Source organism: Pelobates fuscus, chromosome 5 (genome assembly GCF_036172605.1).
Source record: "Pelobates fuscus isolate aPelFus1 chromosome 5, aPelFus1.pri, whole genome shotgun sequence".
Lineage (NCBI taxonomy): Eukaryota > Metazoa > Chordata > Amphibia > Anura > Pelobatidae > Pelobates > Pelobates fuscus.
This window is the reverse complement of record NC_086321.1, coordinates 387,708,412-387,735,018: the sequence shown is the minus strand read 5'-3', so window position 1 is coordinate 387,735,018 and position 26,607 is coordinate 387,708,412. Positions and strand designations below refer to the sequence as shown.

At 43.3% G+C, this 26,607-nt stretch overlaps 1 protein-coding gene across 1 annotated transcript in view; it reads right to left on the bottom strand.

Moving 5' to 3' along the window:
• Positions 1-5,618: 5,618 nt before the first annotated feature.
• The window catches only part of SSTR2 (somatostatin receptor 2), a 59,770-nt gene continuing 38,781 nt past the window's right edge, over positions 5,619-26,607 (bottom strand). Inside the window, exons 2-3 of the mRNA XM_063456364.1 lie at positions 7,556-9,510; positions 5,619-7,502 (exon numbers count right to left, since the gene is read on the bottom strand). Of these exons, the coding sequence (XP_063312434.1) occupies positions 8,303-9,421 (1,119 nt within the window). The 5' untranslated portion in view covers positions 9,422-9,510 and the 3' untranslated portion in view covers positions 5,619-7,502; positions 7,556-8,302. The remainder of the gene's footprint in view (positions 7,503-7,555; positions 9,511-26,607) is intronic.

Here is a 26,607-nt window from a genome sequence, read left to right as displayed (position 1 = left end):
CCTTCGCTACCCACTTGCATCAATGATCCTGATGCCAGTTCACTGTCTCTCCTACCTCGCAGCGATTTTGGTAGGTACTAACCACTGCATACCGAGAACAAGACTTGCTGTTTTTGAGATGTTCTGACCAGTCGTCTAGCCATCACTATATGGCCCCAGTGGCGGATCCAGGGGGGGGGCAACGGGGCAATTGCCCCCCCCGAGATTCTCCCCTGCCGGCTAATGCAGGGCTGACATTGCCCAAGTGCCAGCCCTGCATTGTGCCTGCAGACCGGGGAGGGAGATCAGTGATCTCCCTCCCCGGTCCGCAGGCACATTGCTGACAGCCGACCGGCAGGGGAGGGAGAGAGGACCCGGGAGCTGTTACCAGCAGCTCCTCCGGGTCCTCCTCTCGCGAGATTTGGAGCGTTGCCGCGGTTACCACGGCAACGCTCCAAATCTCGCGAGAGTGAGCTCTAGCCCTGGAGCGCGGGCTAGAGTTCAGTCCTACCACTGGGACCACCAATGAACCCCACTGGGACCACCAGGGAACGAAAGATGTCCCCCCTCCTCCCAGTAAAGGTAAGAAGGGAGGGGGGACATAACATTTATTTAATAAAAAAAAAAAAAAAAAATACACACACACATTAAAAGAAAAATCCTTCTTATCACACACACACACATTGCCCCTGCCCCCCATACACACACATTGCCCCTGCCCCCCATACACACACACATTGCCCCTGCCCCCATATACACACACATTGCCCCTGCCCCCCCATACACACACACATTGCCCCTGCCCCCATATACACACACATTGCCCCTGCCCCCCATACACACACACATTGCCCCTGCCCCCCATACACACACACATTGCCCCTGCCCCCCATACACACACACATTGCCCCTGCCCCCCATACACACACATTGCCCCTGCCCCCCATACACACACATTGCCCCTGCCCCCCATACACACACACTGCCCCTGCCCCCCCTACACACCCACATTGCCCCTGCCCCCTATACACACACACATTGCCCCTGCCACCCATACACACACATTGCCCCTGCCCCCCATACACACACACATTGCCCCTGCCCCCCCATACACACACACATTGCCCCTGCCCCCCATACACACACACACACACACACACATTGCCCCTGCCCCCCATATACACACACACACACACACACATTGCCCCTGCCCCCCATATACACACACACATTGCCCCCATATACACATACACTGCCCCCATACACACACATTGCCCCTACATACACACACTGCCCCCACACACATACATTGCCCCACACATACACTGCAATACACACACACACACATACTGATCCACACACCTTCACACACACACTGCTAATACACTGTCCCCCTCACACACACACACACACTGCACCCCTCACACATTGCACCACTCACACATACCACTGCTCCTCTGCCCTACTACAGCCCCATTTCCCAGAGGACCTCAGGTAAGTTGTCAAACAGTTCTTAAACAGTTTGACTACTTACTCTGGGAGGGGGTCTTGGCATTATTGGCACTATAACCACTACACTGAGCTGTAGTGGTTATTGTGTCTGGATTATTTATTTAAATAATCTACAAGTGCCCCTCCCGAGATCAGGCTCTGGATCCGCCACTGTATGGCCCTTGTCCTGCTTCCAACACATGAAATTCAGGAACTGACTGTTCACTTGCTGCCCCATATATCCCATCCCTTGACAGGATCCACTGTAACGATTTAATCAGTGTTATTCATTTCACCTGTCAGTGGTTTTAATGTTGTGGCTGATCAGGGTATAATAGGAAGATAACGTGTTATTTTAGTTTTCTTTGATCTTTTGGTTTATCATTCTGTACTTAGACCTTAGTGATGTCTGGTAATGACATTAATGACCAAAGGGGCACAACTCAAGACACATCATACCCTCTGGGCCACGTCCCTGCTTTCTGTCACTTAGAGGAATCCCTGATTGTCACAACCTTCGTAACACAGACATTCAAAGCTTTGTGCTCCACGCCTCAGACAGTCTACCTAACAGCAGCACACGTTTCCATGGATACTGCTTCGCCTGCATCCTTTGTTATATTGAAATGAGGAATTTAAGGATAGTACAACCGCCTCGAGGGAGAACAGATATTAGCGTGACGAGCTGCAGCAACAGGGTTTAAATCATCAATACAAATAACTAACCCTTTGCATGCCAGAAAACACAGCAGTTATCCAGTCATTGTGTGAGCAGGAGTTATATTGCAAAATAACCAAGTTATTAACGTTAAATTGTCTTTTTGTGTTAGGGTTCACTAACGTCAAGTACTTAACTTTGGATAATCAGATCTCTGGCCCACTTGACCCTACACACCATGTACGAAGTACTCTGCTGGTTATGCAGGGGTTACATTTAAAAATAGTTCTAATTAAACTGCATTGTATGTCATTTGTCATATGCTTTAACAATAAACATGGTAGGGCAGCCCTGTGATTAATCATTAGCCGGGCTCCTGTCCTCCACTTCATCTCCCAGCTGAGCGTGTAAAATAAAGTAAATACTTTGAGCTGAATGAGTTTTAAGTCACATTTGCGTCCGATTATCTGTCATCATGAAGAGAAAGAGGATTTTTATTGTATCTGGCAATATAATTTAAGGATTGTCTCACTACCCAGTGACTGTACACAACTTTTCTTCTAATGGATTGTCACCCATTGCAAGGACCATGGTATGAATGCTTGCCAGGCTGGCACACTGTCAGATGCGGATTGGTAGCGTTTTCATGGTATTCCTAAATGTGAGACATCAGGGAACACAGCTCGGGACAGAAGTCTAAAATTCTAAATAGTCCTACTGGGTACAGAGCTCATGATTTCCAGGAAATTGGGCACAATGATCTTTGGATCTCTTTTCACCTCAAAGGTTACTGTGCACAAATCTACAATGGAACTATTAACATGGATGTGGCATTAGGGGTTCCTTCTAATAACACTCTCTTAATGAATCTAGAAAAATGTAAAAGAAAAACACATGGCAGCACATTTCAAAGCATACCCACCTAAAGGGACAATATAGTCACCAAAACAACTTTAAATTAATAATGCCGTTTTGGTGAATAGATTATGCCACGGTATTCTCACTGCTCAATTCTCTGCCATTTAGGAGTTGTCACTTTTGTTGCTGACCTAGCCACACAGACTACGTGCATAAATGGTTTCATATCTTACTTACCTTGGACATTTTTTATCTCCTCCTCGGTGAACTGACCTCTAATCATACACTGGAGTCTGCTGGGGATCTAGAAGTCTATTAGCAAAGCATTAGACAAGAAATTCTAAATTAAACAAACTATGCAATAAAGGGAGTTTAAATGTTAGATCTCTTTTAACAGGAAGTGTTTGGGAAGGCTGTGCAAGTCATATTCAGAGAGACGTGGTTAAGACTGTATTTCAAAGTGATTTACGTTAACTCCTTAATGGCAGATAATTGAGCAGTGAGACTATAGGAGCATGTTCTACACAGCAATACTGCTTCATTAAGATAAAGTTGTTTTGGTGATTAGAGTGTCCCTTTAAAGCAGTATTAAATACAAAAAAGAGTGAAGAACAGCACCAAAACACAAAAGTACAGGGACTGTGTGTTCAGACAGGAACATTGATGAAGGTTATGGCTCTCATCTACCAAGGTACATGTGATTTGTTTAGCCATCTAAATGACAAAAGGAGCAATCTAGAAATCCTTCTGGCACACAAAAGGTTAAAATAATCACACTCCAGCTCTGGTGCCCACACCTCTGTTATCTTCTCCTGCACCTGTCCTTATTTGATTTTATAGCTTGATTCAGTCAATGGTAAGTCCTGTGTCAATATTTGCAGTCAGTGGCTGAGAATAGGAGCAGACAGGTGGGTTGTGAAACAAGTGTCAGCTGGCGAAAGGAGGCCAGGACTTCACGTATTAAGAATAACAAGCCTGTTGCTGGTTTACTGACAGTAAGTATGCCAGTCCCCTGCTCTCTGTATGCCAAGCAATATATTAGCCACTAGCACAGTGAGCCAGACTTCTAGGGCACGCTGCCGATTGAAGAATATTTTCTCTATGAGCACATCAAATGTAAAGCTATTTCGTGTGTAGCAAGAAGAGGAAAGGAAATCATGAAATTTAAATTAATAAGAAGTACATGGCTGGAAATAGTGGCATATTGTTAAATGAGAAAAGTTGGGCCAGAGATGGGCGAAGTATCCTGGTTGATCAGGTATTTATAGACACCAATATGACCAAAGTATAACTCATCTGGCCAACCCTGTGGCCCAGCCAGATCTTGGACTATTGGACAATCAGGGCATGTGATCTGTTCTGTGCACTTTGCTTCTTGAGTGCCCCCTTATGGGAGGAAATACCTTTTACCATGATGGACAGTCCACTCCTGCTTTGCAGACTTTTTGTTATCTAAATGCTTGTTTTCAGAATCATTTTCCCAGTAATAAGAGAGATAAGGATTGATCTGTCAGTTTACTGTAACCACAAATATTGTTATAATTTAAGCACTGACTGAAAATACATAAATAAAATAAAAATGGTCTATTTCATATCTAAGGAAACGCATTGTAAAATCACACAGCATGTGTTCAGTAAGTGAAAGGCGTCAGAAGTGTGTAAGACGGGGTGACCAAAAGTCAGATCCACAGCTGGTGCAGAACTACACCTTCCATGATGCTTTGCAAGAAAAACTGAGGATCTTCTGTTTGACCATCCCTTAAGTAAGATAAACAGCTAATTTTCTACATAAAAACAAAATGTGCAATAAACCTTACAAACAGTGAGAATTCATAACACAGGAATCAGAAAAGGTGAATTAGAAGATATATTCAGGGCCGGATTTCATGATAGGTACACAAGTATACCTCCCAACTTTTCCCCAGCTTTAATGAGGCTGGAGGTCAGGTCTACCAAGGGGGCATCGCTAGTGGCACAAATCATGTCACTAGAGAGCCCCCTAAATGGATGGCACAGCCGGAAAATAGGTGCGTCCACCCAATGAAGGGGTGAGTGAGCCTGGCATCAAGCACGCCAGGATCACAGACAACCCCTACGTTGTGGTCCATACAGGGAGTTTGGCTAAAGTGCTTTTTGCATAGTCTTTGTACCCGATGCACAGCACAAGCACGTCTAATGATGTGCTCCCACTGTGCTGCCCAGGGACAAAAGCGGGACTGTTGGGAAGCCTGCACCAGATAGATCAGTGACTTGCAGACATGACAGAAAAGTCATGTCTGATTTGGCTTTGTCTTGCCCATCCCTCACCCATAGTAGGCTTAAATTTACATGTATTAAAATAATAATAATTATATATATATGTGTGCATTTAAATATTATATTCTTCAATTAATCTTCTAATTGTAGAGAAATGAGAAATATGAATATATTTGTCCAATTTGTAAACATAAATTATTGTGAATGTCGGTGAACTTTACACCTGGTTATACCCAACATAGAAATCAAACCCTGATTGACATCAATAAAACAGGTGAGATAAATTGGTCTGTGGTTCATTTATCTTATGAAACAGAATGTGACTCTTTTAAGAGAGTTGGAAATAAAGACTAATTATATCTTCCAAAATGTGTCAGCGAAATGTTTCAGGGAAAATAAAATGAAGTGCAAATTGTTCCAACATAATCTTATGATGGTGATGGCTAAATCATGTCCACACATTAGCTATGCAAGCATGTCACTGGGTGCATGTTTATTAGCCACACATTTAATTTTGATGAGGTCAACAATGTGAAAAAAATTAGTTGGTGCAGTGCAATGAGTGCGAAGTTCAGCTTATGTAAAATCTGGAAAAATTGCACTTTAGCTGAAAGATAACTTTTCTCCAAAGTTATTGATCATGAATTGGCTGTCCCCAGTTCTCAACCAATCCTCTATCAGAAAGGCGTTGGCATCCAGAATCGTAACTCCATAATCGTAATATTCCAATATCAGCAGCAATCAAAACTGGTACTGTCTGTGATGTCCACCATAGGAAGTTCTACACTGCAGACACGGGAGAGCAGTTGGTTAGTGTCAATGCCACATCTTGCCTTTGGTCTTCCAATTGCTGCTGACTATAAAGTTTTGTATAAAGAGCCTTTCTGGGGCAACTTTATAAAATTATAGCTATCACCATGAAAGCAAAATGAAGATTTCTGCTGATTACTCCAAGTGTGTTACTTGGCCTCTGGAATAAATCTTTATATAAAACCATCTCCATCTCCATCTCCAAAGATGTTTGACTTGATTTGATGGTACTTTGTGTGCACCACATCAAGTACCATGATCCAAGAACAGCCTTGTCTGTTACATCGACATGTCTGTCTGCCCTGTCTGATCCAGCCATACAGCTGGCGCTGAAAAATCAATCTTTAAATTTATTCAGTGGAACAGACTGCTGTCAAAGTTTTGTTTTTGTTTAATATGTCTAGAACTTTCTAGTGGGGATACACATTTCAATACATGGTTTAAATTCTAAAAATACAGTCCCAGGCTAGAATCATTTAAAAAAATGTTTGTCCTCTCACCGGAACAGCTTCTAGAAGCTGCTTTCATGGGATGAACTGTCTTGGATTGTCTTCTCATTTATTAATGCAAGATGCAAGGCTTATTTCTAGACAATTAAAGTGCAATTCGTGATACCCCTGCATATATAAGTGTATTAACACAATTTAATACATTCTAAAACATTTTTTGTTTTGCTTTATTTCTGATGTCCACTTTAATTCTAGTTATTGCTAACTATATACGTGTATATATATGATATATGATATTAGTAAAATAGTATATATCCTACAAAATGGTGTAACTATAAACATGCAATAGAGGTTAATGTCGCGGGTTTGTCTGTTGGCCACTTATTGTGTACATGAAGGCTGTTTGTAGAAGATGCAGAAATGAGAATGTTTGAAGACTGTGCTCATGGTCTAGATCAGCACAAAATTTGGAGATTTTAGAGAGACTGTTCTCGAGGTCTAAATCAGCACAAAATTTGGAGATCAGGTCTCTAAATTTTACCTCTGCCATTGTCTGAACAGGATTTTAATTCAGAACAACGACAGACGAACAAAGATTGCTACTCTTCCACGTGTAAGCTCATATTTTCCTAATGGCGAAAAGTTGGACATGCCCATCTAAATGTAACAGAGGTATAGGATATGTTAGTGGTGAATAGAGCACCGCATAGGTGTATTACATCATTCCTTTTATGATTATTGGTAAACTGGAGTACTAGCACATGCTGGGGTGCTAAAAGTTAACCATAACTTGGGTAAGTTAACCAGGTCCCCAAGTGCTGTTAAAGTGTGACAACTCCCAACACCATCAGTCAGTCAATTCATCTTTTCAATCAGTTACAGCTGCAGGTATGCCAGTTACCCCACCTTACAGTAGGCAATTGCAATAACATTTAGAAAGTAGAAAACCAACAATCAATCGGCATCCAACATTTTCCTCAAAAAAAAAAAAAAAAAAAAGTCTTCAACAAATAATCACGGGTCCCTGTTTAACAAAACCCTCTACTACCATGACCAAAATGAAGGAGCTCTTGTATCTGTTCAAAAAGTAATATGATTAGTAATAAGGCCATGTTGTGCCAAAGACAATATTAGGTCCAGGTGAAGAATTTAGATATATTTTATTTTTTGTATCGGCACTGATTTGTAGATTTGTAGAAACAGGTGCACTTGGTCTATTTTAGGACACATTAAAAGGTAGAAGATGTCCCACTGAATTTGGTCTCCTCCGTTGTTGGAAAGCATTTAGGATACTGCACTGGATAAAATCAATAGATATATAGTTTGGGTTATTCGTTATTTTGGTGTACCAAACTTTACTGTAAAATCAAAGAAGACATGCTCTTGATGGAGTATTATTGCCTTCTGTTTTCTGGGACCTTCATTATTTCCCAATTTTGACATGTTGAGCTCTTTAGATCCACCATAAAGCTGGCATAGGTGTCTTTCATTTTTACAGGCAAAGATTCAATGAGCAGGCAAGAAAGAGAGGCCGCTGTGCTCTAAAACTTGGTAGACATCATACAGTTCTGGCAGTGAAGGCCTCATAAGAAGGCTATGTACATCACATAAATATTAATACACACTTCCATTTTGACACATGTAGATAATATAACTGTATAGTATAGTGATTGTTGAACAATTCTCAACATACAAATTTGACCTGCTCTTTTTTAGATATTTTGTTCAGATGTTTCCCCTCAGAGTAGCTCAGTTGGTAGTCTCTGGCCTCACATTAGTGTTGCTTGCTAGTGACCCATACTCAGATGCTGGTCTGGAGGTCTCCATTAAGTAGAGTGCGTTGAGTTTCTGTGGTTTCATTTAGTCGGGATTTATCTTGCTTGCTGTCACTTCTGTCTCCTTCATCCACGCCACTCACTTTAGATAAACACAAGACATTCTGAAAACTCTTTTTAAAGTTATCGGAGAGGAAGGCATACAGTATAGGATTGGCACAGCTATTGGCATAGCTCAGAACCACCACAAAGTCCCAAATAGCCTTAATGCCTGGATTTGGCACAATCAATAGAGAGACAGATGAAACATTAAAAATGTAGAAGGGCAACCAACAGAAGATGAAAACTGCCACCACTATAGACACCATTCTGGTGACTTTCTTCTCTGACCTTTTACGCTTAGAAGAACTTACTCTGATCCCAGAGGACTTCACTTTAATGATGATGAAGAGATAGCAAAGGCAAATTATGCTAAGTGGAACCAGAAATCCCAGAATAAACGCATAGATTATGAAGCCAGTATACCAGATGTTAGACTTTCCAGGCCAGATTATAGTGCAACTGCTTATTCCGTGGTAACTTTGCACTCCAGCATAACTCATAATAGGCATTATTACCAAAAGAGAGATGGTCCACACAGCAGCATTGACTATTTTAGCTGTCCGAGGTCTCCTCCATTTGGCTGACCTGATGGGATGAACCACTGCAAGATACCTATCTATGCTCATTACTGTCAGGCAGAAAATGCTTGTAAACTGGTTTAGTCCATCTACAGTCATGACAATTCTGCAAATAACTTTGCCAAATGGCCAGTGGACCAAGGCAACCTGCATCGCCAGAAAAGGCAAGCCGAGCATAAAGAGCTCATCTGCAATTGCCAGATTAAGGATGTATATATTGGTGATTGTCTTCATCTTGGCGTAACGGAGAATTACGTAGATGACCAAAGTGTTGCCACACAGTCCAACAATACACACAACAAAGTAAATAAAGGTTAGGACGGCATTGCTTGTCATGTCATAAAATGGCATGGTGACGTTGCTGGACATGTTGGTGGGTACCAACATGGACAAATTGTCAAACGGAGATATTGAAGCTGACCAATACTCTGTAATATTGGGGAGCTCGGAGCAATCTTGCTCCATTTTTGCATATATTCTCGCCAACAGAGTGATCCTGTCTATATAGTGTTCATGGTTGACGTTCAGAAGATCATATGAAGAGATTGCAGGACCTTGAGGGAAGATATGGAAACAAAAAAACTGAATTAGTTTCCTGGAAGGACTTTAGTAGATTAAAACTGTTTAGCAGCACTATTTCTACCTGAAGGGAATGATCCTACGTTCCTTCATACTCTCTTCTCATTTTATATTCAGACTAACTTATAAAACAAGCTTAAAAAATATGGAGTTGGAGAATTTTCGCTCTATACCATTTTTATCAAACATTTGCAACTTGGTTTTAAGATCAACAAACTATATAATTTCATGAGCCCCCTAAAATAGAAGTATATATTCGAATCCGCTAGTTACCACAGGGTTCTCATTATCTTCCTAATATTGGAAAAGGACACTATAGGAACACTATAACCTGCATTCGTAATGCTATTGTGCACCATAGGCGTGCGCAGCCTATTGCATTAGGGTGTGCACCCTAAAGCACAAACACACGCCGCATGTATATGTATATGTATATATATATATATATATATATATATATATATAGATATATATATATATACACACACACATATATACATACACTGCTGTGTGTGTGTGTGTGTGTGTGTGTGTGTGCTGTTAGTGTGCTGTGTGAGGGTGGTGTGTGTAAGGGTGCTGCTGTGTGTGTGTATGTGTGAGGGTGCTGGTAGTGTGCTATGTGGGTGAGGGTGTTTGTGTGTGTGTGTGTGAGGGTGCTGTTTGTGTGTGAGGGTGTTTGTGTGTGTGTGTTAGGGTCCTGTTAGTGTGCTGTGTGAGGGTGCTGTGTGTGTGAGGGTGCTGTTTGTGTGATGTGTGTGTGATGGTGCTGTGTGTGTGTGAGGGTGCTGTTTGTGTGATGTGTGTGGGTGTCATGTATTTCTGAGGGTGCTGTTTGTGTGTGTGTGTTTGCGAGGGTGTTGTTAGTGTGCTGTGTGTGAGGGTGTTGTGTGTTTGTAAAGGTGCTGTGTGTGTTTGTGAGGGTGCGGTTAGTGTACTGTGTGTGTGAGGGTACTGTATGTGTACTGTATGTGTGTGGGTGCTGTTTGGGTGCTGTGTGTGTGAGGGTGCTGTGTGTGTGCTGTTTGTGTGAGAGTGCTGTATGTCTGTAGGTGCTTTTTGTGTGTGGGTGCTGTATGTGTGTGCTGTATGTTTGGACAGATTGTGGAGGTGAGGGCAGATTAGTAAATATCCCCCCTCCCTTCTTACCTTATGTAGGGAGGGGGGATCCTTGCTGCCATGTGCCATCCCTGGTGGTCCAGTGGAGAGTGAACTCTAGCCTGCGGGGCTAGAGTTAACTCTCGTGAGATCTGAGCGTTGCCGCGGCAACACTCAGATCTCACCAGAGGAACCTGGCTGGGCTGCTGTCTAGAGCTCCCCGGGTCCTCTCCTGCCTCCCTTCATGCTGCAAAAAAAGTGCAGGAACTCCGTTCCTGCAGGACTCAATCCATAGGTGTGCCGCGGGGATTAGGGTGTGCCCAGGCACACCCGGCACACCCCGTGCGCACGCCTATGTTGTGCACTGTTTGCTGGTTTATTCAATGCTTTTCTTCTCCACCACTGTTTGCCATAAAAATAATTTTAGAAGTTATTATTTTCCTTTACTCCAGTGCCGAGACTCCTTAACCCCTTAAGGACACAGCTTCAAAAGCTTGTCTTGCACTTAAGGACACAAGAAATTTTCACATTTTACGCTGTTAGCGTTATACTGCAATTTGCATTTTACTATTTTATTGCACCGACGCATATTATATACTGTTTTTTTTAAAGGACAAAAAGGGCTTTAAATTGATGTAACATATACATATATAAATGCTTATTTATTATAAAAAAATAAAAAAAATGCCCAAAAATGTAAAAATATTGTTTTTTTTTCTTCAGTTTTTGCAATAATAATGTGTGCATAATTTGTGCAGGTTAAGGAAAGTAATTAAAAATAAATGAATTTAGTTGTTCTGATTTACAGAATATATAATGTGTCTGGGATTTTAAGTTTTTTTTTGTAGTTACAGGTCACAAAGCACAAGGAGTAAAATAAACTTTTAATGTGGAGCAATTTTAGAATTTGGTATGTTTGTCTTGTAAGCTTAATAGCTATAAAAGAAAACAAAATTGCCACACAAAAGTATATATTTATATAAGGTAGACATCACAGGCTATTCAACTAACATTATTTTGACAATTTTTATGTAGCCATTTCACCGCCAATCCCTGCTAAATTTTGGACAAAAATTTTGTTTTTTGACACACAAAATTATAACAAAGAACTTCTCATGTGTATTTCGTAAAGTTTGTGTGTGCTATTGCTGTACAAAACCTAATTTTGTGTTCAGCTACATCTGCTGAGTACAACGATACCCCTATTGTATGTCTTTGGCACTATTTCGTGAAGCTATAGCGCCATATAGGAGACCTGTCCATTTCGGTATTTACAGTAGAATTTTAAGAGACGGATTTGATGGGCCTATGTTTCAATTTGGGCCATTATAGCAGTTTGACTGTTGGAAAAAAACCCACAAAGGCCTACCATTTGTAAAAGTAGACACTCCAGGGTATTTCAAATGGCATATTTTAAACCCTAGCGTAGGATCATTTTTTTTTACTAGTTTGTACCAAGTCTAGTAGCAATTAGTATTTTTTCTGCCTTTTTGACACACACTTGGAGATGTTACTGTATATTTTGCAATCCTTATGTGTGCTACGGCAGTATAACACCTATTATGTTACTCAGCTATGTCGTCTTAGTACAACAATACCCCCATGTGTACCTTTTTCAGGGATATGTGGATGTTGAAGGGGCACATTGGAGTCTAAGCCATATCAGTTTATTTCAAACTTTGAATTTTGACGCTAGGTACATGTGCAATTTTAGAGCATCTTAGCAGACTGATAATTCAAACTACCCCACAAAGGCCTACCATTTTTTAAAGAATGTATTAACCTGCATCAAACTCTGGGGCACTGCCTGTCAACTCTGTCTGATGATAGAATTCATAACTTCCTAAGCATTTTTTACTTTTTACACAAGAACTTTAACTAAATAATGTTATAAAATATTTTTTTTTCTATTTTTAAAAAATCTTTTCATCCCTAGCGTAACACTAAACTCCCCAATTTCCCATGAATTACCACGCACCCTAATAAACTAACTAAAATTAGAAAAATAAAAATGATGAAATAATCAGAGTCAGAGGTAAGAATTGCAGCAGTCTCCTTGGCCCTAAACGTCGTCAGCAACTTTAAAATGGAAGAACTAAATAATAACAAAACAAAAATGTGCATATATATGTGTGTGTGTATACATATATATATATAAACAATGTGCAACTTATTCTCCCTGGGTGTGAAAAACTTTAAAACAGTTGCCCATACAAAGGCCGGTCTGAGAGGGGCAATCAGGGCAATAAAAGCTGGTTTCCGTTCTTATGCCCCCTCTGGTAGCACAACCTGCACCTTTCCTGGGGTGTCGTCTTTTTGGGGGTTGATGGTATGTGGAAACAGAAGTGACCTGTCTCAACCCTTTTGCTGCTAGGCCCAGCTGATGGTTCGCCACTGTGGCACTCAGTGAGCAGCCCAGAAATAAGCTGAAACTGGAAATCCAGAAATGTGGATTTAAGGTCAGCATTTGCCTTTTTGTACAGAATAAAGGCATTGTGTGTCGCCATTTGCATAAGGTAAATGCTAAGCTTTTTGTACCATGCCCTGGTCTTCCTCAGTATTAAATATGGCCGCATCAGTTGGTCGGACAGGTCAACTCCCCCATGTGCTTGTTATACTGCCTAATGCAGACTGGCACCGTCTAGTCTGCCCGTCTTGTCTGCCACGAACTGCGACTCTTCGAGTGTGCTCAGTATGCATAGATGTTAGCATGAACACCTCCTTCTTATCTTTGAATTTGAGAGCCAGCAGTTCGTCCTGGCAGAGAGCAGCCGTATCCCCCCTCTTGAGCTTTTTTTGTGCCAGGGCTTTTGGGAAAGCGACACGTGTCTTTCGGATATTGCCGCAGGCCACAGTTTCGAAGCAATAAAGCATCCTAAGAAGAGGGATGCTATTATAGTAATTGTCTATAAATAAATGATACCCCTTATTTAGCAATGGGTTAATTAGATCCCATACGATTTTTCCACTCGTCCCAATGATATCCGGGCAGCCTGGGGTATCCAAGTGGCTGTCTTTGCCTTCGTAAACACGGAAGGTGTAAACATAACAACTTTCACAAAGCTTATACAACTTTATCCGATACCGGGATCTTTTGGCCGGGATATATTGTTTAAACCCCAATCTGCCCTTGTATTTCATTAAAGACTCATCTACACAAATATTTTTTTGTGGGGTGTACATTGAGCCAAACTGTCTGTTGAAGTGGGAAATAAGGGGGCAAATCTTATAGAGATTATCGTATTGAGGATTATCTTTTGGGGGGCACTTCGAATTGTCGCTGAAGTGTAAAAAGCGAAGCATTGCTTCATATCTTGACCTGTTCATGGTCTGGGAGTAAATAGGGGTGCTGCATACAGGATTTTTGGACCAGTACATCCTGATGCTGGGTTTTTTAATAATGCCCATTAGCATTGTTAGTGCCCAATTTTTTTTTAATTCTGGTACACTGGTGGGGTACCAACTCCATTGCCTGGTGATGAGACTCTGATCATTAAGTGTGAGGTACTGCACAGCATAAAGGTTGGTCTGGGTGACTATATCCCCTAAAATATCATCCCCCAAGAATAGCTGCATGAAATCCAGTGCACTGTAGTTAGTGACGTCCAACTGAATTCCAGGACTGCCAGTAAACTCTGGGACGTCAAGCGTGAAATCATTTATGGGTTCCCAGTCACCAGCGTCATGAGCCAGGTCAGGGGACTCGGCGCTTAAAACAGAGGGCCCTGCAGTATCTGGCACAGTCTCATCACCAGTCTCAGAGGCAGTGTCTGTGGCGTCAGACTCGGCTGCTAGTATATCATAAGCCTCCTCAGCAGTGTACCTTCTAGACATTATGAAGGTGTAACTTTAACAAACTTTTTTTTAAACGTTTTTCTTTTTTTTAATCCTTTTTTTTCTTTTTTTAAGTTTTTTTTTTAAATATTCTACCAGTTCCAGTATTTTTGAACTTGGGCTATTTTGACTTGTATTTTACAATTTAATACTCAGAACACCACAATACAAATCTGAGATTATTAGCGATATTGAATTAAAAATCAAATTGCTAAATTTAGACAAAAAGTCTGTGTTACTGTGTTAACCTCTACCACTTCAGCTGGAAGGCTATTCCATGTATCCACTACCCTCTCAGTAAAGTAATACTTCCTGATATTATTTTTAAACTTTTGCCCCTCTAATTTAAGACTATGTCCTCTTGTTGTGGTAGTTTTTCTTATTTTAAATATGGTCTCCTCCTTTACTGTGAAAGAAAAAAAATTCACAGCCAGTGTAAACTGGACCTGAAAATATTTGGTGAAACTCGTGGTTGTTTCTCTCCATGGAAATCTTTAGTAAACCCTGTAACAATAATAGCCCCTATATCTCTTTATTCTATATATAATCCCGTATAACCTGTTACTATATACAGGGAGTGCAGAATTATTAGGCAAGTTGTATTTTTGAGGATTAATTTTATTATTGAACAACAACCATGTTCTCAATGAACCCAAAAAACTCATTAATATCAAAGCTGAATATTTTTGGAAGTAGTTTTTAGTTATAGCTATTTTAGGGGGATATCTGTGTGTGCAGGTGACTATTACTGTGCATAATTATTAGGCAACTTAACAAAAAAAAAAATATATACCCATTTCAATTATTTATTTTTACCAGTGAAACCAATATAACATCTCAACATTCACAAATATACATTTCTGACATTCAAAAACATAACAAAAACAAATCAGTGACCAATATAGCCACCTTTCTTTGCAAGGACACTCAAAAGCCTGCCATCCATGGATTCTGTCAGTGTTTTGATCTGTTCACCATCAACATTGCGTGCAGCAGCAACCACAGCCTGCCAGACACTGTTTTCCCTCCTTGTAAATCTCACATTTGATGATGGACCACAGGTTCTCAATGGGGTTCAGATCAGGTGAACAAGGAGGCCATGTCATTAGATTTTCTTCTTTTATACCCTTTCTTGCCAGCCACGCTGTGGAGTACTTGGACGCGTGTGATGGAGCATTGTCCTGCATGAAAATCATGTTTTTCTTGAAGGATGCAGACTTCTTCCTGTACCACTGCTTGAAGAAGGTGTCTTCCAGAAACTGGCAGTAGGACTGGGAGTTGAGCTTGACTCCATCCTCAATCCGAAAAGGCCCCACAAGCTCATCTTTGATGATACCAGCCCAAACCAGTACTCCACCTCCACCTTGCTGGCGTCTGAGTCGGACTGGAGCTCTCTGCCCTTTACCAATCCAGCCACGGGCCCATCCATCTGGCCCATCAAGACTCACTCTCATTTCATCAGTCCATAAAACCTTAGAAAAATCAGTCTTGAGATATTTCTTGGCCCAGTCTTGACGTTTCAGCTTGTGTGTCTTGTTCAGTGGTGGTTCAGTGGTGGTTCAGTGGTGGTTCAGCCTTTCTTACCTTGGCCATGTCTCTGAGTATTGCACACCTTGTGCTTTTGGGCACTCCAGTGATGTTGCAGCTCTGAAATATGGCCAAACTGGTGGCAAGTGGCATCTTGGCAGCTGCACGCTTGACTTTTCTCAGTTCATGGGCAGTTATTTTGCGCAGGGCCGGATTAACATAGGGGCTGATGGAGCTGCAGCTCCAGGCCCAGGCCCATGGAATAGGCCCATTGGTTTTAAAAAAAAAAAAAAAAAAAAAATTTTTTTTTTTACATATTTTTTTTTTTTTTTTTTACACACTACTCTTAGGGTTGCCAGGTATTTCTCATGTATTTCTTAGGGTTGCCAGGTATTTCTCAGAAGTATTTATCAGGTATTTGAGGCTGCCTAGCCGGTGCCGGTATTGCAGTAATACCGGCAATACAAATGTCTGTCTCAGTATAAACATAGTTTATTCTGCAATACCAGCGCCGGCCAGTAGGGGTCGCTGTTTGTGTGGAGAGAGGCAGTGATAAGAAGTTACGGCATCTCCCTCCCTGCATCTCTCTACTCACTGATCCGCGGGGACCAGTTCTGCACAGAGAGTCCAGACAGCAGCTCCGAGACATGGGGACGCTGAGACATTGGGACACTGGGTAACATGGGGACCCTGAGCATGGACGTCCGCAGGAATTTTTCCGGGGGGAGGGGGGACATAATTGTAATGACATCCATGCTTGGCCCCTTTTTGACAGTGTCACGAAAGGGAAGGAGCATAGTCATTTTCACATAAAGCCAGGGTGAATAGCGTTTTCACAACTATGGTGTCAGGAATATATGTTTGTATTCCTTACACTATAGTGTTCCTTTCATCAAATTACAGGAACATTCTGGTCACCATAACAACTTTATCTAAATGAAAATGATGTGATGCAAGGAGGCCCCTGGGTGCTCTTTCTTTGAAGGGGTTAAACCGCTCTCAAATGGTTTACCCCCAAAGGCTTCCTTCAGCTCCAGATCTCCAGGTCGCTCAGTGGTATTCAACTTCTGAAACAGAGTGTCAGGAAGTGCAGATTGACGTCAGGCATGGGTGCTGCAGATTGGCTAGAGTGGTCAGCTGACCCTCTAAGCCAATCGCTAGTTCCCGATTCATAAAAATGTTTTACGTTTTTATGAATGGGGAGCTACTGATTGGCTAGATGGGTCAGCTAGCACTCTAAGCCAATCAGCGGCACCCCTACCCAGCGGCCCTCTGTGTTTCCTGACACTCAGTAAATAAAAGTGAACACATTAACACTGATATTGTTTGTTTTTACCTGGGGAGATGAGAAGGTCCAAAGTTTCCCTGCCAGGCCCAGGTACCAACGCCTAATGATGTGGTGTCCAGAATGAAGTGCTCCAATCTCATTTTCTTCTCCTTCATTTGACACAGTCTTCTTTGCCTTCTGAGGCTCCTTCTGCTCCTTTACCTTTCTGCTACTTTCTGCTTATTTTGCGCCCTTCTGCTCTCTTTCTGATCCCTTTCTGCTCCTTGATGGCCCTTCCTGCTTCTTGATGGCCCTTCCTGCTTCTTGCATACCCTTCCTGCTTCTTACTGCCCTTCCTGCTTCTTTCTGCCCCTTCCAGCTTCTTGCAGCCCCTTGCTGATCCTTTCTGTTCCTTCTGATTCTTCCTGCCCCTTCCTGCTCCTTGCTGCCCCTTCCTGCTCCTTGCAGACCCTCCCTGCTCCCTCTTCCTACTCCTTGCTGCCTCTTCCTACTCCTTGCTGCCCCTTCCTACTCCTTGCTGCCCCTTCCTGCTCCTTGCTGCCCCTTCCTGCTCCTTGCTGCCCCTTCCTGCTCCTTGCTGTCCCTTCCTGCTCCTTGCTGCCCCTTCCTGCTCCTTGCTGCCCCTTCCTGCTCCTTGCTGCCTCTTCCTACTCCTTGCTGCCTCTTCCTACTCCTTGCTGCCTCTTCCTACTCCTTGCTGACCCCTCTTGCTCCTTGCAGACCCTTCCTACTCCTTGCAGACCGTCCCTACCCCTTCCTGCTGCCCCTTCCTATTCCTTGCTGACCCCTCCTGCCTCTTGCAGACCCTTTCTGCTCCTTGCTGACCCCTCCTGCTCCTTGCTGCTCCTTCTACTTTACCCTCCTGTTCCTTGAAAACCTTTCGACCCCTTCCTGCTTCTTGCTGCCCCTTTCTATTCCTTGCTGGCCCCTCCTGCCCCTTGCAGAACCTTTCTGCTCCTTCTACTTTACCTTCCTCTATGCGGTCTCCCCCACCCCCCATCCCTCACTTACCTGCTCTGTAGGCTGCCTCTGTGCTGCTCCCCTGCGGTTTCAGTCATGAGAGAGAGGCAGGGATAAGCTGTAGCTTCCTGCCTTTCTCCAATACCTACTGGCCAGCGCTGGTATTGCACTGTATTCTCACACTAAAACGAAAAATAGCAGCACAAGCTGAAAAATCCGGGGGGGCCAAGTACCCCCTTTACCCCCCCATTCGGATGCCCATGACCCTGAGACACTAGGGACACAGTGGCCCCATGTCTCCCAGTGGCCCCTAGTCTGTGTCCCCATGTCTCCCAGCCACTGTCCCTAGTGTCTCAGTGTCCCCATGTCTCCCAGTGTCCCCATGTCTCTAAGTGTCCCCTAGTGTCCTAGTGACATCAGGACACATGGAGACATGAGGACACAGACTCAAAGGGACACTGGGAGACACGGGGATACAAACACTAGGGGACACTGGGCGACATGGGGACACTGAGAGGCATGGAGACACAGGGAGACATGGGGACACTGGGCGACTGAGACATAGGAGACATGGCAGTGTTCCCATGTCTCCCAGCCAGTGTCCCTAGTATCTCAGTATCGCCATGTGTCCCTGGTGTCTCTCAGTGTCTGTAGTGTGCCAGTGTCCCTAGTGTCTCAGTGTTCCCTAGACTCCCAAAGTCCCCTAGTCTCCCAATGTCTCTGTGTCCCCATGTCTCCTAGTGTCTCAGTGTCCCCTAGTATAAAAGAAAAAATCTCAGGCACTCAATGTGATAGATTTAGGCAGGTTTATTGGACACCGCAACGTTTCGACCTGTACCCAGGTCTTTATCAAGTCTCCAATGTCCCCTATGTATCAGTGTCCCCTATGTATCAGTGTCTCAGTGCCCCATGTCTCTCAGTGCCCCATGTCTCTCAGTGCCCATAGTGTCTCTGTGCCCGTAGTGTCTCTGTGCCCGTAGTGTCTCAGTGTCCCCTAGTATAAAAGAAAAAAATCTCAGGCACTCACTGTGATAGCTTTAAGCAGGTTTATTGGACACCACAACATTTTGACCTGTACCCAGGTTTTTATCAAGTCTCCAGTGTCCCCTTTATATCACAGTATTTCAGTGCCCCATGTCTCCCTGTGTCCCCTCGTGTCTGTCACCCAGTGTCCCCAAGAGTCTCAGATTTCCAAGGTCTCCCAGTGTTCCCTAGTATCTGTGTCCCCATGTCTCCCAGTGTCCCAATGTCTCTCAATGTCCCCTAGTGACATGGGGACACTGGGAGACATGAGGACACAAACACTAAGGGACTGGGAGACATAGGGACACAGACATCCCCCCTTTTTGTGTATGTTCGCCCTTTCGGACGTTCTGGTTATGTGATTTGTGTCAGTAGCCCACCCTTTTACCGCATCCATAGACTTCCTGCTTTACTGGACACTGCTGTTAGGGGGTATGGGTTTACTTGAAAGATGAAAGCATGAGATTAGCAAAGGGTATGTGTTTTCTCATAGTTGCATCCTATGAGTTTCCCTACAGCATCATCTCCATCAGATACATGACGCTTAGGAGGTAGGACTGTTTTAGTGTTTTTGGTCAATAAGATTTTGTAATTAGGCCCATCATAATTATCAGCACCAGGCCCACTGGGCTCTTAATCCGGCCCTGATTTTGCGCCTTGGTTTCTCCACACGCTTCTTGCGACCCTGTTGACTATTGACTATTTTGAATGAAACGCTTGATTGTTCGATGATCACGCTTCAGAAGCTTTGCAATTTTAAGAGTGCTGCATCCCTCTGCAAGATATCTCACTATTTTTGACTTTTCTGAGCCTGTCAAGTCCTTCTTTTGACCCATTTTGCCAAAGGAAAGGAAGTTGCCTTATAATTATGCACACCTGATATAGGGTGTTGATGTCATTAGACCACACCCCTTCTCATTACAGAGATGCACATCACCTAATATGCTTAATTGGTAGTAGGCTTCCGAGCCTATACAGCTTGGAGTAAGACAACATGCATAAAGAGGATGATGTGGTCAAAATACTCATTTGTCTAATAATTCTGCACTCCCTGTATAGTGACCCCTATATCTCTTTATTCTATATATATAAACCTATATACCCTGTAATTTTATATATATATATATATATATATATATATATATATATATATATATATATAGTGACCCCTGTATCTCTTTATTCTATATATAACCCTATATACCCTTTAACTATATATAGTGACCCCTATATCTCTTTATTCTATTTATAACACTATATACACTGTATTTATAAATATAGTGACCCCTATATCTCCTTATTCTATATATAACCCTTGTAACAGGTGCCCTGTTAACTGGACTTATATTTTGTTGCCAGTCTGAACTTGATTTGTAATGCCATTCGCCTAAAACAGACTTTGTTTTACCGAACGTTTCGACACCCAAATTGTGTGCCATCAATTGACCTATTTGACACTATTCCAAACCACAACTCTGAAAATTCTAAGTGGTTCACTAGGTGGTCGTCGATTCGTATGCACGAACACGTGGCGGCGGCCATCTTGTTTTGTCGAACGCATCCAGCGGGGTTTGGTGGTCGAGTGTCTGGAACTATTTTCAGGTCCGAACACCGCTGAGACTTCCAGGACCACTTAGATTCGTCCTAATTCATCGGAAGGAGGCAGCATTCGGTAAAACCAACGCACGAACAAAGAGGCACACGAATACCTTACGCACGAATGATTATTAAAGATATTGTTCAAAATTTTCCTTTTTTCGTTTGGAGATAATTGAGTTGATACAGTAATTATCTCAATTATCTCCCAAGCAGAGGGGAGGGATTGTATGCCATCTATGGGAGTGTTTCATATTACAATACTATTGTGATTGGTGTATACATTTGTGTCCCTGTCCCCAACAAGGTCCACATGGGTGTCACCCTTGCTTGGGGACTTGCATAAAAGGCCAGTGTGGCTGCCATTAAAATTCAGTTCTGCTTAACCCTCAACACGTAGCCTTGTCTCGTGCTTGTAGGGAACCTGCTTTACAACTAATCAATAGCTCTTGTAAGAGCTCTACTATCTATTCAGATACTTGGTTGGGTGAGATGATATCTGGAGAACACTGCAGCATTGCTCCTTCCAAGGGAAAAGGACGTCCCTAACGGCGTACTCAGGGTGGCCGTTACTATATAACCTGTAACAATATATCTCTTTATTATATCTATAACCCTATATACCCTGTAACAATAATGGCCCCTATATATCTTTTTTTCTATATATAACCCTTTAACTATATATATATATATATATATATATATATATATATATATATATATATATATATATATATATATATATAAATATATATATATATATATAAAAATGACCCCTGTATCTCTTTATTCTATATATAACCCTTTAACTATATATATTTATATATATATATATATAAAAAAAAAATGACCCCTGTATCTCTTTATTCTATATATAACCCTTTAACTATATATATATATATATATATATATATATATATATATATATATATAAATATATATATATATATAAAAAAATGACCCCTGTATCTCTTTATTCTATATATAACCCTGTAACTATATATATATATATATAATGACCCCTGTATCTCTTTATTCTATATATAACCCTATATACCCTGTAACAAAAATGGAAATACTCGCCTCCTGTCATTAATAAAATTAAGATTATAGGTATACTAAAGCTAGCATAATCTACAATTTTATAACATGACAGGAGGCTTTGTATTTGCTGTTTTAACGCTCAGCCAACAAATCCAACGCTGTTTGTTTCGCTGGTACCTATTCCGGGAGATAACTAGATCAATCCCAAAGTGACAGTAGACGGATCGATGAAGATGCCAGCCGTCGATGTACCCCAAAATATGGGAAAAACCTCCATCCGCTGTTAGATCTACAGTAGTGGGGATGTGACCTGTTTCCTAGCAGACATCCATGAACTGCAAAGCTGACCTATTAGCCATTTCCCCGTAGGTGTAAAATACCGAAGGTCATCCGTGGATGTAGGATCGCGAGAAAAACTGCCACCAGGTCTCGACTAGTGATGTCCCGAACTGTTCGCCGAACTGTTCGCGAACTGTCCGCCGGCAAACAATAGCGTGTTCGCGTTTGGCGAACATATGCGATTTCCGGTCCGCCCCCTATTCGTCATCATTGAGTAAACTTTGGCCCGGAACCTCACAGTCAGCAGACACATTCCAGCCAATCAGCAGCAGACCCTCCCTCCAAGAATGTGTCTGCTGACTGTGAGGTTCCGGGTCAAAGTTTACTCAATGATGACGAATAGGGGGCGGACCGGAAATCGCATATGTTCGCCCAACGCGAACACGCTATTGTTCGCCGGCGGACAGTTCGCGAACAGTTCGGCGAACAGTTCGGGACATCACTAGTCTCGACCTTTGATGTGGGCCAAATTAGTCACTTACCAAGTGAATCCAGTACTCCATATGGACTGTGGAACTTGCGACTGTGGTAGGCCAAGTACCCCCAAGGGACGTCCTATCATTGTTCAAACTGAATCTGTGTAGTAAACGGTGTTCGACCCTAGAATTACCAAAATGAGGTAAACGTAACCAGTACTTGAGAGATTCCATCCAAAAGTATCCTTGTCGAGGAGTGAAAAGGCATCCGAAGCCAAGAGGTAGCTGGGACCAGCCTAGATGAATAGGAGTCGTCACCAGCTGTAGTCGTATGGACCACCAAGGAGTTGAAAGCGGTTCGAAGAGTAGGCAAGTTGAAGGAAAAAACAAATCGGTCCTGGTGAACAAGGGTCTGGATCAGGACCTCCGTCTTCGAGACTGTCGACTGACACGGGAGAGAGAGGAATAATCTGAATAACTGCTAGTACAAACCCATACCAGCTCTGCCCTGCCCAAAGCCTGTGGAAGGACTTATGGTATGTACGTCACACCCAAGACAGGGTATAATAGGGAGAGGCATCTAAGACTCTGTATCCTTAACTGTCAGGACCTGCTATCTCCAATAGTGGATCGCCGGATGAGGGTCTCAGGCTTATGCGTCTGCGGTCTGCAGTCTAGGCATCCCGGTAAAGGAATATCTTCATCTTTGCTTAGCGAACCGTGATCTCATGGCGTTCTCTACTACATAGATAAAACAGGAAATCCCTTCACCAAGGACAGCTGACTCCAGATAATAGACATAGCAAGACCAGGTGCATAGCTTTCCCCGTCCAAAGTAGAGGCTGTCCTGGTTAAGAAGGTCGGGTAGACAGACTCAAACCCGACACCGTTCCTGTGTAGTACTCCAGTGGGAGGGTGCGTCCCGACTTTGTGACGTCCGTGTGCGATTCAACGTTAAACAGGGTTCCCCCAGAGTCCGAACAGTCCTCCTTGACAGTACCTCAGTGGCCGGATGAGCGAAAACTCAAAACTCAAGACGGTTCCCGTGAGGGAATTAGTGTATAGAAGGAGGGTTCTCTATATCCGAATTCTGCAGATACATTCTCAGAGGAGTAGGGGCAGTCCTGTCACCAATCCCAGGACCGCCAACCATCAGGGAGCCCAAAAAACGACCGGGACACCGGTCTTGACCAGTGAGTACGCCGTGTCTGTAGACTTTGGTGCGGGGCTTCCCTATTTCCGTGGTCCGAGTAAAGGCAGTGCCTGTACGTTCCATGAAGGCCTCAAATCACATGCTACCCTTGATAGGAAAAAATTAAATAAAAATTTGTCTGGACAGTGTGTCCAAAACGGCGTGTAAAAGCCTAACCAGGGTGTGCTTGCTTGTTCGGCCAACACCAGTTATGCCAAAACCTACACACTTGTAATAGTTGGGGTTCACCCATCAGACGTACAATCTCCCGGAGTAAATCCAACAGGGGTGTATAGGGTACCCATAAAGTGTGGCAATCCTAAGGGCTGTATCAAGGCCGCCAGTTCCAAACAGTCTCTACCCTGTCAGAGGAGCGTGTAAATGAGGTAAGGAATATCCCTCCGGAATACCATAGTGAGTACATCCCGGGTGGTGATGTAGAGGCATGGGTCCCGCGAACCAATCCTAGTGGATGTAACAATAAAAGCTAGGGTAAACATGGACTACCCTGCCCGACCAGGTAGCACCTCCATAACAAAATAGTAGCATAGTCGTAAGATTTAATAGAGGGATACTATCCTCTCACCCAGTCACTACTAAGCAGCGTCTCCTCGTTATTTCGATAAGGTAGTCATAGTCTGTAACGCAAGAGCTATAGTATCACGTTAAGTAACACAGACTGCGCTGACTATAGGCGGGACGTCCTTTTATGAAGACACTGGGTCTTGTACTGGTATACGTCCAGAGGGTGAAAAAGGGTCGACAGTAGGCTAAATACCCTGTAGGGTAGTGTCAAGTGCCGTGTTCATTCTCAAGGAGGGGCAGCAGAATCCAGTACCCTAGAAACTGTCATGCCAGCGGTAATAGAGGAAACACTATAAGTGGTTATCCTGGTCTGTGTCATGAGGGGAGCTCAGTAGCGGGTAGAGTGCATGAGAGAGCCGCACTCTCAAATACAGTAAACTGTATCCCTGTAATAGTGAGAGGGTTGTCTCCTCTAATAGTAATAGGCTCAGGGACTATGGCAGTGCCTGGCTCCGAATATGAGTGTGGGACACACAACCCACCTGCAATTGTCTCCATATAAGCCTCGGGCCGAGGTTAGGGGGGGTCGCGCCCTCCAACAGCAATATAGTGACGGGTTCTGTAAAACAGAAATGGTCCTCTCTATTCCTGCACATAAGCTTTCGATCTGGGCTGAGGTCATGAACGGGCCGCACCCTCTTATCATGCAAACCAGAGTCCCTCTCAGTTCCAGACTGATAGTAAGCGGGAAGCTCACCCTCTAAAACTAGAGTCGAGCCAGTGTCCTGAGAAGCATTCTCCTCTGATCCAGAAATCACTCTCTGCCTCAGGCGCCTGAGAGGTGTACACAACTGGAGATACAAAATCATGATAATAGTTGGAGTATACTCCAGCCTGGGGCCATGTCCCGGAGTCTAATAATGGGGACAGGCCGAGAAAACTGCAATAGTTAGAAAAAATGATGGAATCTACAGACCGCCGCCTGGATCCCGCGCAAGTGCGCAGAATCCAGGATGGCCGCCGGTAGTCAGGGGAAACGCTGGAAACGTTCTCCGCGATCCACGAGAGCCTGGGAAGTCGGAGGAGGTCAAGTCAGGCCTCTCGATGACCCGAGCCATAGGAAAAAAGGGGAAGACACGAAAACAAAGACATAACAGACTACAGGTAAGATAAAGGAACAACACTGTTGCAAAGACCCATTGTATTGTTATATTTCACCTCTTCTCATGTAAAGCCTATTCTTCTGGCATTCAGTTCATACGAACGGATTATACGAACTGCTATAAAGCCTCATTCGTCGGTACGAACGATAGACCACCCGGCCTTTGGCGTGTGCCGCCACTTAACCTCGTCACCCCTCGAAGTACCGAATGGACGACCACCAGGCAAGCGGAGTGTGCCGCTCATTAACCGCACAAGGCGTTGCGGTCTGCGGTTAACCACAAGCTAATCGTCGCTCCCAGGGGACCCTCCATTCGTGCCCAATTCCCCGAAGGGAAACTACCGAAAGACTCACGAATGGGGGACCACCTACGTTCTGGCGTGTGGCATCAATTAGAACGTTCATGTTGCGGTTAACCACAGGTTAAGTACCCCTTCCAGGCGGTCTCCGTCCGTGTATCGATTGGCAGGGACAACCAGACTGGTAGCGGGGGTTCGTATGACTATCTACCCGACCTCCGCTTCATAAGTACAGAGTCGAGGCCCCGCTGTCCATTGACGGACCTAAAAACATGGCCGCCATCGAGGTCTTAGCATCAAACTACCGAACAGGACTTAATATGGCAGAAATCTCCCGTTCTGTTCGTGGGATCTGGGCGCAATTCGTACAATTGATGCACCCAGATCTGAGCTACCGAACAATTCGTGGAATGGACTATATGTTGTTAATAATGCCCAAGTTATATATTTTTATGCTGTTTGCTGGAATGGAATAAAGCATGGTCTCTTGGGAGCTTGGAGATAATTAAGTGTTCTTGCATAGCAAGACCACTTAATGTTATCTCACATATATATTATTATAGCCAAATTTGCCACCCTAACTCCTCCCACAGTTTTTACACTACATAGACAAAAATATACCAAAACGTGCAGATTGTTCCCGATCGGATTGCTATTACTTTGTGGAACGTTTCGGCGAATGGTTCTCGGAATATCGTCGTTCTTGTGGCGAAATTTGTCCCATAGGAATGAATGGCAAAGCTAGAGTGGGAGCTGGCAAAAGCTGAAAAAT